At 48.5% G+C, this 15,000-nt stretch overlaps 1 protein-coding gene across 2 annotated transcripts in view; it reads right to left on the bottom strand.

The window, feature by feature from the left end:
- Nucleotides 1-15,000, bottom strand: part of LOC112237231 (pleckstrin homology-like domain family B member 2) — a 105,732-nt gene that overhangs the window by 55,544 nt on the left and 35,188 nt on the right. For both annotated transcript variants that reach the window (XR_006080278.1, XM_042308582.1), the window contains exon 5: nt 7,215-7,544. Coding sequence is in view for 1 of the 2 variants with exons in the window: in XM_042308582.1 (XP_042164516.1) it covers nt 7,215-7,544 (330 nt within the window). In the remaining variant the exon portion in view is untranslated. The remainder of the gene's footprint in view (nt 1-7,214; nt 7,545-15,000) is intronic.

The raw sequence follows: 15,000 nt of genomic DNA, 5'->3' as shown, positions 1-15,000 counted from the left end.
GAGAGAGAGGTTGGCTGAAAGGAGAGAGAGAGAGAGAGACAGGGAGGTTGGCTGAAAGGGGAGAGAGAGAGACAGGGAGGTTGGCTGAAAGGAGAGAGAGAGAGAGAGAGAGAGAGAGGGAGGTTGGCTGAAAGGGGAGAGAGAGAGAGAGAGAGAGAGAGAGAGAGAGACAGGAGGTTGGCTGAAAGGGGAGAGAGAGAGAGACAGGAGGTAGGCTGAAAGGAGAGAGAGAGAGAGACAGGAGGTTGGCTGAAAGGGGAGAGAGAGAGAGAGAGAGAGACAGGGAGGTTGGCTGAAAGGGGAGAGAGAGAGAGAGAGACAGGGAGGTTGGCTGAAAGGGGAGAAAGAGAGAGAGACAGGAGGTTGGCTGAAAGGGGGAGAGAGAGAGAGACAGGGAGGTTGGCTGAAAGGGGAGAGAGAGAGAGACAGGGAGGTTGGCTGAAAGGGGAGAAGAGAGAGAGAGACAGGGAGGTTGGCTGAAAGGGGAGAGAGAGAGAGAGACAGGGAGGTTGGCTGAAAGGGGAGAGAGAGAGAGAGACAGGAGAGGAGGTTGGCTGAAAGGGAAGAGAGAGAGAGAGACAGGGAGGTTGGCTGAAAGGGGAGAGAGAGAGAGAGACAGGGAGGTTGGCTGAAAGGGGAGAGAGAGAGAGAGAGACAGGGAGGTTGGCTGAAAGGGAGAGAGAGAGAGAGACAGGGAGGTTGGCTGAAAGGAGAGAGAGAGAGAGAGAGAGAGAGAGAGAGGGAGGTTGGCTGAAAGGAGAGAGAGAGAGAGACAGGGAGGTTGGCTGAAAGGAGAGAGAGAGAGAGAGACAGGAGGTTGGCTGAAAGGGAGAGAGAGAGAGAGAGAGAGGTTGGCTGAAAGGGGAGAGAGAGAGAGAGAGAGGGAGGTTGGCTGAAAGGAGGAGAGAGAGAGAGAGAGGAGGTTGGCTGAAAGGAGAGAGAGAGAGAGAGACAGGAGGTTGGCTGAAAGGAGAGAGAGAGAGAGAGACAGGGTGGTTGGCTGAAAGGGAGAGAGAGAGAGAGAGAGACAGGGTGGTTGGCTGAAAGGGGAGAGAGAGAGAGAGAGAGAGGAGGTTGGCTGAAAGGAGAGAGAGAGAGACAGGGAGGTTGGCTGAAAGGAGAGAGAGAGAGAGAGACAGGGAGGTTGGCTGAAAGGGAGAGAAGAGAGAGAGAGACAGGGAGGTTGGCTGAAAGGGGAGAGAGAGAGAGAGACAGGGAGGTTGGCTGAAAGGGGGAGAGAGAGAGAGACAGGGAGGTTGGCTGAAAGGGGGAGAGAGAGAGAGACAGGAGGTTGGCTGAAAGGGGAGAGAGAGAGAGAGAGACAGGAGGTTGGCTGAAAGGAGAGAGAGAGAGAGAGAGACAGGGAGGTTGGCTGAAAGGGAGAGAGAGAGAGACAGGGAGGTTGGCTGAAAGGGGAGAGAGAGAGACAGAGAGGTTGGTTGGCTGAAAGGGGAGAGAGAGAGAGAGACAGGAGGGGCTGAAAGGGAGAGAGAGAGAGACAGGGAGGTTGGCTGAAAGGAGGAGAGAGAGAGAGACAGGAGGTTGGCTGAAAGGGGAGAGAGAGAGAGACAGGGAGGTTGGCTGAAAGGGAGAGAGAGAGAGAGGTTGGCTGAAAGGGGAGAGAGAGAGACAGGAGGTTGGCTGAAAGGGGAGAGAGAGAGAGAGAGAGGAGAGAGACAGGGAGGTTGGCTGAAAGGGGAGAGAGAGAGACAGAGAGAGAGAGAGGACAGGAGGTTGGCTGAAAGGGGAGAGAGAGAGAGAGACAGGGAGGTTGGCTGAAAGGGGAGAGAGAGAGAGAGACAGGGAGGTTGGCTGAAAGGGGGAGAGAGAGAGAGAGACAGGGAGGTTGGCTGAAAGGGGAGAGAGAGAGAGAGAGACAGGGAGGTTGGCTGAAAGGGAGAGAGAGAGAGAGAGACAGGGAGGTTGGCTGAAAGGAGAGAGAGAGAGAGGAGGTTGGCTGAAAGGGGAGAGAGAGAGAGAGAGAGGTTGGCTGAAAGGGGAGAGAGAGAGAGAGAGAGACAGGAGGCTGAAAGGGGAGAGAGAGAGAGAGACAGGAGGTTGGCTGAAAGGGGAGAGAGAGAGAGAGAGAGAGACAGGGAGGTTGGCTGAAAGGGAGAGAGAGAGAGAGAGAGAGGGGGAGGTTGGCTGAAAGGGGAGAGAGAGAGAGAGACAGGGAGGTTGGCTGAAAGGGGAGAGAGAGAGAGAGACAGGAGGTTGGAAAGGGGAAAGAGAGAGAGACAGGAGGTTGGCTGAAAGGAGAGAGAGAGAGAGACAGGGAGGTTGGCTGAAAGGGGAGAGAGAGAGAGAGACAGGAGGTTGGCTGAAAGGGGAGAGAGAGAGAGAGACAGGAGGTTGGCTGAAAGGGGAGAAAGAGAGAGAGAGACAGGGAGGTTGGCTGAAAGGGGAGAAAGAGAGAGAGACAGGAGGTTGGCTGAAAGGAGAGAGAGAGAGAGACAGGGAGGTTGGCTGAAAGGGGAGAGAGAGAGAGAGACAGGGAGGTTGGCTGAAAGGGGAGAGAGAGAGAGAGAGAGACAGGAGGTTGGCTGAAAGGGAGAGAGAGAGAGACAGGAGGTTGGCTGAAAGGGGAGAGAGAGAGAGAGAGACAGGGAGGTTGGCTGAAAGGAGAGAGAGAGAGAGAGACAGGAGGTTGGCTGAAAGGGGAGAGGAGAGAGAGAGAGAGACAGGGAGGTTGGCTGAAAGGGGAGAGAGAGAGACAGGAGGTTGGCTGAAAGGGAGAGAGAGAGAGAGACAGGAGGTTGGCTGAAAGGGGAGAGAGAGAGAGAGACAGGGAGGTTGGCTGAAAGGGGAGAGAGAGAGAGACAGGAGGTTGGCTGAAAGGAGAGAGAGAGAGACAGAGAGACAGGAGGTTGGCTGAAAGGGGAGAGAGAGAGAGAGACAGGAGGTTGGCTGAAAGGGGAGAGAGAGAGAGAGAGACAGGGAGGTTGGCTGAAAGGGGAGAGAGAGAGAGACAGGGAGGTTGGCTGAAAGGAGACAGGAGAAAGAGAGAGAGAGACAGGAGGTTGGCTGAAAGGAGAGAGAGAGAGAGAGAGAGACAGGAGGTTGGCTGAAAGGAGAGAGAGAGAGACAGGAGGTTGGAAAGGAGAGAGAGAGACAGGGAGGTTGGCTGAAAGGGGAGAGAGAGAGAGACAGGGAGGTTGGCTGAAAGGGGAGAGAGAGAGAGACAGGGAGGTTGGCTGAAAGGGGAGAGAGAGAGAGAGAGACAGGGAGGTTGGAAAGGGGAGAGAGAGAGAGAGACAGGGAGGTTGGCTGAAAGGAGAGAGAGAGAGAGACAGGAGGTTGGCTGAAAGGGGAGAGAGAGAGAGAGACAGGGAGGTTGGCTGAAAGGGGGAGAGAGAGAGAGAGACAGGGAGGTTGGCTGAAAGGGGAGAGAGAGAGAGACAGGGAGGTTGGCTGAAAGGGGAGAGAGAGAGAGAGGGAGAGAAAGGGGAGAGAGAGAGAGAGACAGGGAGGTTGGCTGAAAGGGGAGAGAGAGAGAGACAGGAGGTTGGCTGAAAGGGAGAGAGAGAGAGAGAGAGAGACAGGAGGTTGGCTGAAAGGGGAGAGAGAGAGAGAGAGACAGGGAGGTTGGCTGAAAGGGGAGAGAGAGAGAGAGACAGGGAGGTTGGCTGAAAGGGGAGAGAGAGAGAGAGAGACAGGGAGGTTGGCTGAAAGGGAGAGAGAGAGAGAGAGACAGGAGGTTGGCTGAAAGGGAGAGAAGAGAGAGAGACAGGGAGGTTGGCTGAAAGGGGAGAGAGAGAGAGAGACAGGAGGTTGGCTGAAAGGGGAGAGAGAGAGAGAGAGACAGGACAGAGGTTGGCTGAAAGGGAGAGAGAGAGAGAGACAGGAGGTTGGCTGAAAGGAGAGAGAGAGAGACAGGAGGTTGGCTGAAAGGAGAAAGAGAGAGAGGGAGGTTGGCTGAAAGGAGAGAGAGAGAGACAGGGAGGTTGGCTGAAAGGAGAGAGAGAGAGAGAGACAGAGGTTGGCTGAAAGGAGGAGAGAGAGAGACAGGAGGTTGAAAGGAGAGAGAGAGAGACAGGAGGTTGGCTGAAAGGGGAGAGAGAGAGAGAGACAGGAGGTTGGCTGAAAGGGGAGAGAGAGAGAGAGAGAGACAGGAGGTTGGCTGAAAGGGGAGAGAGAGAGAGAGAGACAGGAGGTTGGCTGAAAGGGGAGAGAGAGAGACAGGGAGGTTGGCTGAAAGGGGAGAAGAGAGAGAGAGACAGGAGGTTGGCTGAAAGGGGAGAGAGAGAGAGAGACAGGAGGTTGGCTGAAAGGAGAGAGAGAGAGAGACAGGGAGGTTGGCTGAAAGGGAGAGAGAGAGAGAGACAGGGAGGTTGGCTGAAAGGGGAGAGAGAGAGAGAGAGACAGGGAGGTTGGCTGAAAGGAGAGAGAGAGAGAGACAGGGAGGTTGGCTGAAAGGGGAGAGAGAGAGAGACAGGGAGGTTGGCTGAAAGGAGAGAGAGAGAGAGAGACAGGGAGAGGGGAAAGGGGAAAGGGAGAGAGAGAGAGACAGGGAGGTTGGCTGAAAGGAGAGAGAGAGAGAAGACAGGGAGGTTGGCTGAAAGGAGAAAGAGAGAGAGAGACAGGGAGGTTGGCTGAAAGGAGAGAGAGAGAGAGAGACAGGGAGGTTGGCTGAAAGGAGAGAGAGAGAGAGAGACAGGAGGTTGGCTGAAAGGAGAGAGAGAGAGAGAGAGACAGGGAGGTTGGCTGAAAGGGAGAGAGAGAGAGAGACAGGGAGGTTGGCTGAAAGGAGAGAGAGAGAGAGAGACAGGGAGGTTGGCTGAAAGGGGAGAGCGAGAGACAGGAGGTTGGCTGAAAGGGGAGAGAGAGAGACAGGAGGTTGGCTGAAAGGGAGAGAGAGAGAGAGACAGGAGGTTGGCTGAAAGGGGAGAGAGAGAGAGAGAGAGAGACAGGAGGTTGGCTGAAAGGGGAGAGAGAGAGAGAGACAGGGAGGCTGGCTGAAAGGGGAGAGAGAGAGAGAGACAGGAGGCTGAAAGGGGAGAGAGAGAGACAGAGACAGGAGGTTGGCTGAAAGGGGGAGAGAGAGAGACAGGAGGTTGGCTGAAAGGAGAGGGAGGTTGGAAAAGGAGAGAGAGAGACAGGAGGTTGGCTGAAAGGGGAGAGAGAGACAGACAGAGGTTGGCTGAAAGGAGAGAGAGAGAGAGACAGGAGGTTGGCTGAAAGGGGAGAGAGAGAGACAGGGAGGTTGGCTGAAAGGGGAGAGAGAGAGACAGGGAGGTTGGCTGAAAGGGGAGAGAGAGAGAGAGACAGGGAGGTTGGCTGGAAAGGAGAGAGAGAGACAGGGAGGTTGGCTGAAAGGAGAGAGAGAGAGAGACAGGAGGTTGGCTGAAAGGAGAGAGAGAGAGACAGGGAGGTTGGCTGAAAGGGAGAGAGAGAGAGAGACAGGAGGTTGGCTGAAAGGGGAGAGAGAGAGAGAGAGACAGGGAGGTTGGCTGAAAGGGGAGAGCGAGAGAGAGACAGGGAGGTTGGCTGAAAGGGGAGAGAGAGAGAGAGAGACAGGGAGGTTGGCTGAAAGGGGAGAGAGAGAGAGAGACAGGAGGTTGGCTGAAAGGGGAGAGAAAGAGAGAGAGACAGGAGGTTGGCTGAAAGGAGAGAGAGAGAGAGACAGGAGGTTGGCTGAAAGGGGAGAGAGAGAGAGAGACAGGAGGTTGGCTGAAAGGGGAGAGAGAGAGAGAGAGAGACAGGGAGGTTGGCTGAAAGGGGAGAGAGAGAGAGAGACAGGGAGGTTGGCTGAAAGGGGAGAGAGACAGGAGGTTGGCTGAAAGGGGAGAGAGAGAGAGAGACAGGAGGTTGGCTGAAAGGGGAGAGAGAGAGACAGGAGGTTGGCTGAAAGGAGAGAGAGAGACAGGGAGGTTGGCTGAAAGGGGAGAGAGAGAGACAGGAGGTTGGCTGAAAGGGGAGAGAGAGAGAGAGAGACAGGAGGTTGGCTGAAAGGGGAGAGAGAGAGACAGACAGGAGGTTGGCTGAAAGGGGAGAGAGAGAGACAGGAGGGAGGCTGAAAGGGGAGAAAGAGAGAGAGACAGGAGGTTGGCTGAAAGGGGAGAGAGAGAGAGAGACAGGAGGTTGGCTGAAAGGGGAGAGAGAGAGAGAGAGAGAAAGAGAGAGACAGGGAGGTTGGCTGAAAGGGGAGAAGAGAGACAGGAGGGGAGGCTGAAAGGGGAGAGAGAGAGACAGGAGGTTGGCTGGGGAGAAAGAGAGAGAGACAGGAGGTTGGCTGAAAGGGGAGAAAGGGAGAGAGACAGGAGGTTGGCTGAAAGGGGAGAGAGAGAGAGAGAGAGAGACAGGAGGTTGGCTGAAAGGGGAGAGAGAGACAGAGACAGGGAGGTTGGCTGAAAGGGGGAGAGAGAGAGAGACAGGGAGGTTGGCTGAAAGGGGAGAGAGAAAGAGAGACAGGAGGTTGGCTGAAAGGGGAGAGAGAGAAGAGAGAGACAGGGAGGTTGGCTGAAAGGAGAGAGGAGAGAGAGACAGGGAGGTTGGCTGAAAGGGGAGGAGAGACAGGGAGGTTGGCTGAAAGGGGAGAGAGAGAGAGACAGGGAGGTTGGCTGAAAGGGGAGAGAGAGAGAGACAGGGAGGTTGGCTGAAAGGAGAGAGAGAGAGAGAGACAGGGAGGTTGGCTGAAAGGGAGAGAGAGAGACAGGGAGGTTGGCTGAAAGGGGAGAGAGAGACAGGGAGGTTGGCTGAAAGGAGAAGAGACAGGAGAGGAGAGAGAGAGAGACAGGGAGGTTGGCTGAAAGGGGAGAGAGAGAGAGACAGGAGGTTGGCTGAAAGGGGAGAGAGAGACAGGGAGGTTGGCTGAAAGGGGAGGGAGAGACAGGAGAAAGGGGAGAGAGACAGGGAGGTTGGCTGAAAGGGGAGAGAGAGAGAGAGACAGGGAGGTTGGCTGAAAGGAGAGAGAGAGAGGGAGGTTGGCTGAAAGGGGAGAGAGAGAGAGACAGGAGGTTGGCTGAAAGGAGAGAGAGAGAGACAGGGAGGTTGGCTGAAAGGAGAGAGAGAGAGAGAGAGAGAGAGGAGAGAGAGAGGGAGGTTGGCTGAAAGGGGGAGAGAGAGAGAGAGAGAGAGAGAGAGACAGGGAGGTTGGCTGAAAGGAGAGAAAGAGAGAGAGACAGGGAGGTTGGCTGAAAGGAGAGAAAGAGAGAGAGACAGGGAGGTTGGCTGAAAGGAGAGAAAGAGAGTGTGAGAAAGTGAAGAAGTCTCACCTGATTGGTCCTCGGTAGATGCGGGGTGGGCGAGGAGGCCGAGCTTCGTGGAGTGACGACGGGTGAATCCGCCCTGTTGTCACGGGGATCTCTGCTCCATCGCTGTCTGACCTGACGCTCCTCGGTACCATTTCCGTTAACGGTTAAGTTGAAGAAGACTGATACTGGCTCTTTGTCGTCAGAGACCTGGAGCTTCTCTAGTTCCCGGTTGATCTTTTGGAGATCGGCTAGACCGGCACCTGGACTAGAACCAACACTCTTCTCCCTGTCCTGCTCCGATCGCCCCAGCTCTGAACACAAAGACAGGATGGTCTCCAGCCGTTGGAGTTCCTACAGCACAGAAACATGAAACTACCGTTCACAAGACAGTCACTTAGAAATGTTCTTTGTTTTGGAAGAAAAGTACATTTGTTGTCCATTAAAATAACATCAAATTGATCAGAAATACACTGTAGAGATTGTTAATGTTGTAAATGACTATTGTAGCTGGAAACGGCAGATTTTTATTGGAATATCTACATAGGCGTACAGAGGCCCATTATCAGCAACCATCACTCCTGTGTTCCAATGGCACGTTGTGTTCGCGAATACAAGATTATCATTTTAAAAGGCTAATTGAGCATTAGAAAACCCTTTTTCAATTATGTTAGCACAGCTGAAAACTGTTGTTTTGTTTAAAGAAGCAATACAACTGGCTTTATTTAGACTAGTTGAGTATCTGGAGCATCAGCATTTGTGGGTTCGATTACAGGCTCAAAATGTCAAGAAACAAAGATATTTCTTCTGAAACTTGTCAGGCTATTCTTGTTCTGAGAAATGAAGGCTATTCCGTTTGAGAAATTGCCAAGAAACTGAAGATCTCGTACAACGCTTTGTACTACCCCCTTAACATAACAGCGCAAACTGGCTCTAACCAGAATAGAAAGAGGAGTGGGAGGCCCTGGTGCACAACTGAGCAAGAGGACAAGTACATTAGTGTCTAGTTTGAGAAACAGACGGCTCACAATTCCTCAACTGGCAGCTTCATTAAATAGTACCTGCAAAACAGCAGTCTCAACGTCAACAGTGAAGAGGCGACTCTGGGAACTCATGGTGCAGCAAGGACCTCAACAACTCCTGCGACCTAAGAGGTATTTATCAGATGCTCAGCTCACACCTACTGTAATGGCCTAAACCACACAAAAACAACACTAGACACTATGGAACGCAAAGCTTTTACTATCTCTTCCTGGAATATACAAGGTCTGAGGTCATCTGCCTTTGGCCTAAAAAGCAGGAACCTGGACTTCATCAAATAAATTGGAAATACAGACATTGTCATCCTACAAGAAACATAGTATAGAGGAGATGGACCCACTGGTGGTCATCATCTGCCTTTGGCCTAGAGGAGATGGAATACAGACATTGTCATCCTGCAAGAAACCTGGTATAGAGGAGATGGACCCACTGGTTGCCCTCTAGGTTACAGAGAGCTGGTAGTCCCATCCACCAAACTACCAGGTGTGAAACAGGGAAGGGACTCAGGGGTATGCTAATTTGGTATAGAGCAGACCTAACTCACTCCATTAAATTAATCAAAACAGGAACATTCTACATTTGGCTAGAAATTCAAAAAGAAATTATCAGAGAAAATTGTCCTCCTGTGTGCTACCTATATCCCCCCCTAGAATCCCCATATTTTAATGAAGACAGCTTCTCCATCCTGGAGGGGGAAATCAATCATTTCCAGGCCCAGGGACATGTACTAGTCTGTGGTGACCTAAATGCCAGAACCGGACAAGAACCTGACACCCTCAGCACACAGGGGGACAAACACCTGCCTGGAGATGACAGCATTCCCTCCCATATGCCCCCTAGGCACAACTATGACAACATAACCAACAAAAACGGGTCACAACTCCTGCAGCTCTGTCGCACGCTGGGTATGTACATAGTCAACGGTAGGCTTCGAGGGGACTCCTATGGTAGGTACACCTATAGCTCATCTCTTGGCAGTAGTACTGTAGACTACTTTATCACTGACCTCAACCCAGAGTCTCTCAGAGCGTTCACAGTCAGCCCACTGACACCCCTATCAGACCACAGCAAAATCACAGTCTACTTAAACAGAGCAATACTCAATCATGAGGCATCAAAGCCAAAGGAACTGAGTAACATTAAGAAATGCTATAGATGGAAGGAATGCAGTTTGGAAACCTACCAAAAAACAATTAGGCAACAACAAATTCAATCCCTTTTAGACAATTTCCTGGGTAAAACGTTCCACTGTAATAGTGAAGGTGTAAACTTGGCAGTAGAAAATCTTAACAGTATATTTGACCTCTCAGCTTCCCTATCAAATCTAAAAATCTCAAATAGAAAACCGAAGAAAATTAACAATAATGACAAATGGTTTGATGAAGAATGCAAAAATCTAAGAAAGAAATTGAGAAACCTGTCCAACCAAAAACATAGAGACCCGGAAAACCTGAGTCTACACCTTCACTATGGTGAATCACTAAAACAATACAGAAATACACTACGGAAAAAGAAGGAACAGCATGTCAGAAATCAGCTCAATGCAATTGAAGAATCCATAGACTCTAACCACTTCTGGGAAAATTGGAAAACACTAAACAAACAACAACACGAAAAATTATCTATCCAAAATGGAGATGTATGGGTAAACCACTTCTCCAATCTCTTTGGCTCTATAACAAAGAATAAAGAGCAAAAACATATACATGATCAAATACAGATCTTAGAATCAACTATTAAAGACTACCAGAACCCACTGGATTCTCCAATTACATTGAAAGAGTTACAGGACAAAATAAAAACCCTCCAACCCAAAAAGGCCTGTGGTGTTGATGGTATCCTCAATGAAATGATCAAATATACAGACAACAAATTCCAATTGGCTATACTAAAACTCTTTAACATCATACTTAGCTCTGGCATCTTCCCCAATATTTGGAACCAAGGACTGATCACCCCAATCCACAAAAGTGGAGACAAATTTGACCCCAATAACTACCGTGGAATATGTGTCAACAGTAACCTTGGGAAAATCCTCTGCATTATTATTAACAGCAGACTCGTACATTTCCTCAATGAAAACAATGTACTGAGCAAATGTCAAATTGGCTTTTTACCAAATTACCGTACAACAGACCATGTATTCACCCTGCAGACCCTAATTGACAATCAAACAAACCAAAACAAAGGCAAAGTCTTCTCATGCTTTGTTGATTTCAAAAAAGCCTTCGACTCAATCTGGCATGAGGGTCTGCTATACAAACTGATGGAAAGTGGTGTTGGGGGTAAAACATACGACATTATAAAATCCATGTACACAAACAACAAGTGTGCGGTTAAAATTGGCAAAAAACACACACATTTCTTCACACAGGGTCGTGGGGTTAGACAGGGATGCAGCTTAAGCCCCACCCTCTTCAACATATATATCAACGAATTGGCGCGGGCACTAGAAAGTCTGCAGCACCCGGCCTCCCCTGCTAGAATCCGAAGTCAAATGTCTGCTGTTTGCTGATGATCTGGTGCTTCTGTCACCAACCAAGGAGGGCCTACAGCAGCACCTAGATCTTATGCACAGATTCTGTCAGACCTGGGCCCTGACAGTAAATCTCAGTAAGACCAAAATAATGGTGTTCCAAAAAAGGTCCAGTCACCAGGACCACAAATACAAATTCCATCTAGACACTGTTGCCCTAGAGCACACAAAAAACGATACATACCTTGGCCTAAACATCAGCGCCACAGGTAACTTCCACAAAGCTGTGAACGATGAGAGAGAAAAGGCAAGAAGGGCATTCTATGCCATCAAAAGAAACAGAAATTTCAATATACCAATTAGGATTTGGCTAAAAATACTTGAATCAGTCATAGAGCCCATTGCCCTTTATGGTTGTGAGGTCTGGGGTCCGCTCACCAACCAAGACTTCACAAAATGGGACAAACACCAAATTGAGACTCTGCACGCAGAATTCTGCAAAAATATCCTCCGTGTACAACGTAGAACACCAAATAATGCATGCAGAGCAGAATTAGGCCGATACCCACTAATTATCAAAATCCAGAAAAGAGCTGTTAAATTCTACAACCACCTAAAAGGAAGCGATTCACAAACCTTCCATAAAAAAGCCATCACCTACAGAGAGATGAACCTGGAGAAGAGTCCCCTAAGCAAGCTGGTCCTGGGGCTCTGTTCACAAACACAAACACACACTACAGAGCCCCAGGACAGCAGCACAATTAGACCCAACCAAATCATGAGAAAACAAAAAGATAATTACTTAACACATTGGAAAGAATTAACAAAAAAACAGAGCAAACTAGAATGCTATTTGGCCCTACACAGAGAATACCTGACCACTGTGACTGACCCAAAATTAAGGAAAGCTTTGACTATGTACAGACTCAGTGAGCATAGCCTTGCTATTGAGAAAGGCCGCCGTAGGCAGACATGGCTCTCAAGAGAAGACAGGCTATGTGCTCACTGCCCACAAAATGAGGTGGAAACTGAGCTGCACTTCCTAACCTCCTGCCCAATGTATGACCATATTAGAGAGACATATTTCCCTCAGATTACACAGATCCACAAAGAATTCGAAAACAAATCCAATTTTGAAAAACTCCCATATCTATTGGGTGAAATTCCACAGTGTGCCATCACAGCAGCAAGATTTGTGACCTGTTGCCACGAGAAAAGGGCAACCAGTGAAGAACAAACACCATTGTAAATACAACCCATATTTATGCTTATTTATTTTATCTTGTGTCCTTTAACCATTTGTACATTGTTAAAACACTGTATATATATATATATAATATGACATTTGTAATGTCTTTACTCTTTTGAAACTTCTGTATGTGTAATGTTTACTGTTAATTTTTGTTGTTTTTCACTTTATATATTCACTTTGTATGTTGTCTACCTCACTTGCTTTGGCAATGTTAACACATGTTTCCCATGCCTATAAAGCCCTTGAATTGAATTGAATTGAATTGATAGAGAGGGTAGAGATAGAGAGGGTAGAGATAGAGATAGAGATAGAGAGGATAGAGATAGAGATAGAGAGGGTAGAGATAGAGAGGGTAGAGATAGAGAGGGTAGAGATAGAGATACAGATAGAGAGGGTAGAGATAGAGAGGGTAGAGATAGAGATAGAGAGGGTGGAGATAGAGATAGAGAGGGTGGAGATATAGAGGGTAGGGATATAGAGGGTAGAGATAGAGAGGGTATAGATAGAGGGGTAGAGAGGATATAGATAGAGGGGTAGAGAAGGTATAGATAGAGAGGGTAGAGATAGAGATACAGATAGAGAGGGTAGAGATAGAGAGGGTAGAGATAGAGATAGAGAGGGTGGAGATATAGAGGGTAGGGATATAGAGGGTAGAGATAGAGAGGGTATAGATAGAGGGGTAGAGAGGATATAGATAGAGGGTAGAGAAGGTATAGATAGAGAGGGTAGAGATAGAGAGGGTAGAGATATAGGTTATAGATAGAGAGGGTAGAGATAGAGATAGAGAGAGGGTAGAGATAGAGATAGAGATAGAAAGGGTAGAGATAGAGATAGAGAGGGTGGAGAAAGAGATATAGGGTATAGATAGAGAGGGTAGAGATAGAGATATAGGGTATATATATAGAGGGTAGAGAGGGTATTGATATAGATAGAGAGGGTAGAGAGGGTATAGATATAGATAGAGAGGGTATAGATAGAGAGGGTAGAGAGGTTATAGATATAGATAGAGAGGGTAGAGAGGGTATAGATAGAGAGGGTAGAGGGGTATAGATAGAGAGGGTAGAAAGGGTATAGATAGAGAGGGTAGAGAGGGTATAGATAGAGAGGGTAGAGATAGAGATAGAGAGGGTAGAGATATAGGGTATAGATAGAGAGGGTAGAGATAGAGATACAGGGCAGAGATAGAGATAGAGAGGGTAGAGATAGAGAGGGTGGAGATAGAGATATAGGGTATAGATAGAGAGGGTAGAGATAGAGATATAGGGTATATATAGAGAGGGTAGAGAGGGCATAGATATAGATAGAGAGGGTAGAGAGGGTATAGATAGAGATAGAGAGGGTATATATAGAGATAGAGAGGGTAGAAAGGGTATAGATAGAGAGGGTAGAGAGGGTATAGATAGAGAGGGAAGAGAGGGTATAGATAGAGAGGGTAGAGAGGGTATAGATAGAGAGGGTAGAAAGGGTATAGATAGAGAGGGTAGAGAGGGTTTAGATAGAGAGGGTAGAGATAGAGATAGAGAGGGTAGAGATAGAGATAGAGATAGAGAGGGTAGAGATAGAGAGGGTGGAGAAAGAGATATAGGGTATAGATAGAGAGGGTAGAGATAGAGATATAGGGTATATATAGAGGGTAGAGAGGGTATTGATATAGATAGAGAGGGTAGAGAGGGTATAGATATAGATAGAGAGGGTATAGATAGAGAGGGTAGAGAGGTTATAGATATAGATAGAGAGGGTAGAGAGGGTATAGATAGAGAGGGTAGAGAGGGTTTAGATAGAGAGGGTAGAGATAGAGATACAGGGTAGAGATAGAGATAGAGAGGGTAGAGATAGAGATAGAGATAGAGAGGGTAGAGATAGAGAGGGTGGAGATAGAGATATAGGGTATAGATAGAGAGGGTAGAGATAGAGATATAGGGTATATATAGAGAGGGTAGAGAGGGTATAGATATAGATAGAGAGGGTAGAGAGGGTATAGATAGAGATAGAGAGGGTATATATAGAGATAGAGAGGGTAGAGAGGGTAGAGATATAGATAGAGAGGGTAGAGAGGGTATAGATAGAGAGGGTAGAGAGATAGGTATAGATTGGGAGAGATAGAGTATAGAGATAGAGTATAGATAGAGAGGGTAGAGAGGGTATAGATAGAGAGGGTAGAGAGGGTATAGATAGAGAGGGTAGAGAGGGTATAGATAGAGAGAGAAAGGGCATAGATAGAGAGGGCAGAGAGGGTATAGATAGAGAGGGTAGAAAGGGTATAGATAGAGAGGGTAGAGAGGGTAGAGAGGGTATAGATAGAGATAGATAGAGAGGGTATAGGTAGAGAGGGTATAGATAGAGAGGGTAGAGAGGGTATAGATAGAGAGGGTAGAGAGGGTATAGATAGAGAGGGTAGAGAGGGTTTAGATAGAGAGGGTAGAAAGGGTATAGATAGAGAGGGTATAGATAGAGAGGGTAGAAAGGGTATAGATAGAGATAGATAGAGAGGGTAGAGAGGGTAGATAGAGATAGAGAGGGTAGAGAGGGTATAGATAGAGAGGGTAGGGTATAGATAGAGAGGGTAGAGAGGGTATAGATAGAGAGGGTAGAAAGGGTATAGATAGAGAGGGTAGAGAGGGTATAGATAGAGAGGGTAGAGAGGGTATAGATAGAGATAGAGAGGGTAGAGTTCCCATAGCAACGATTAAAACATTCCCTAACCAGAAACCGTGGATTGATGGCAGCATTCGTGTGAAACTGAAGGCACGAACCACTGCTTTTAATCAGGGCAAGGTGTCTGGTAACATGACTGAATACAAACAGTGCAGCTATTCCCTCCGCAAGGCTATCAAACAAGCTAAGCGCCAGTACAGAGACAAAGTAGAATCTCAATTCAACGGCTCAGACACAAGAGGTATGTGGCAGGGTCTACAGTCAATCACGGACTACAGGAAGAAACCCAGCCCAGTCACGGACCAGGATGTCTTGCTCCCAGGCAGACTAAATAACTTTTTGCCCGCTTTGAGGACAATACAGTGCCACTGACACGGCCTGCAATG

This window comes from Oncorhynchus tshawytscha, linkage group LG29, assembly GCF_018296145.1.
Source record: "Oncorhynchus tshawytscha isolate Ot180627B linkage group LG29, Otsh_v2.0, whole genome shotgun sequence".
NCBI classification, from domain to species: domain Eukaryota; kingdom Metazoa; phylum Chordata; class Actinopteri; order Salmoniformes; family Salmonidae; genus Oncorhynchus; species Oncorhynchus tshawytscha.
The sequence above is the reverse complement of the archived record's forward strand: the minus strand, read 5'-3'. Positions and strand labels throughout refer to the sequence as shown.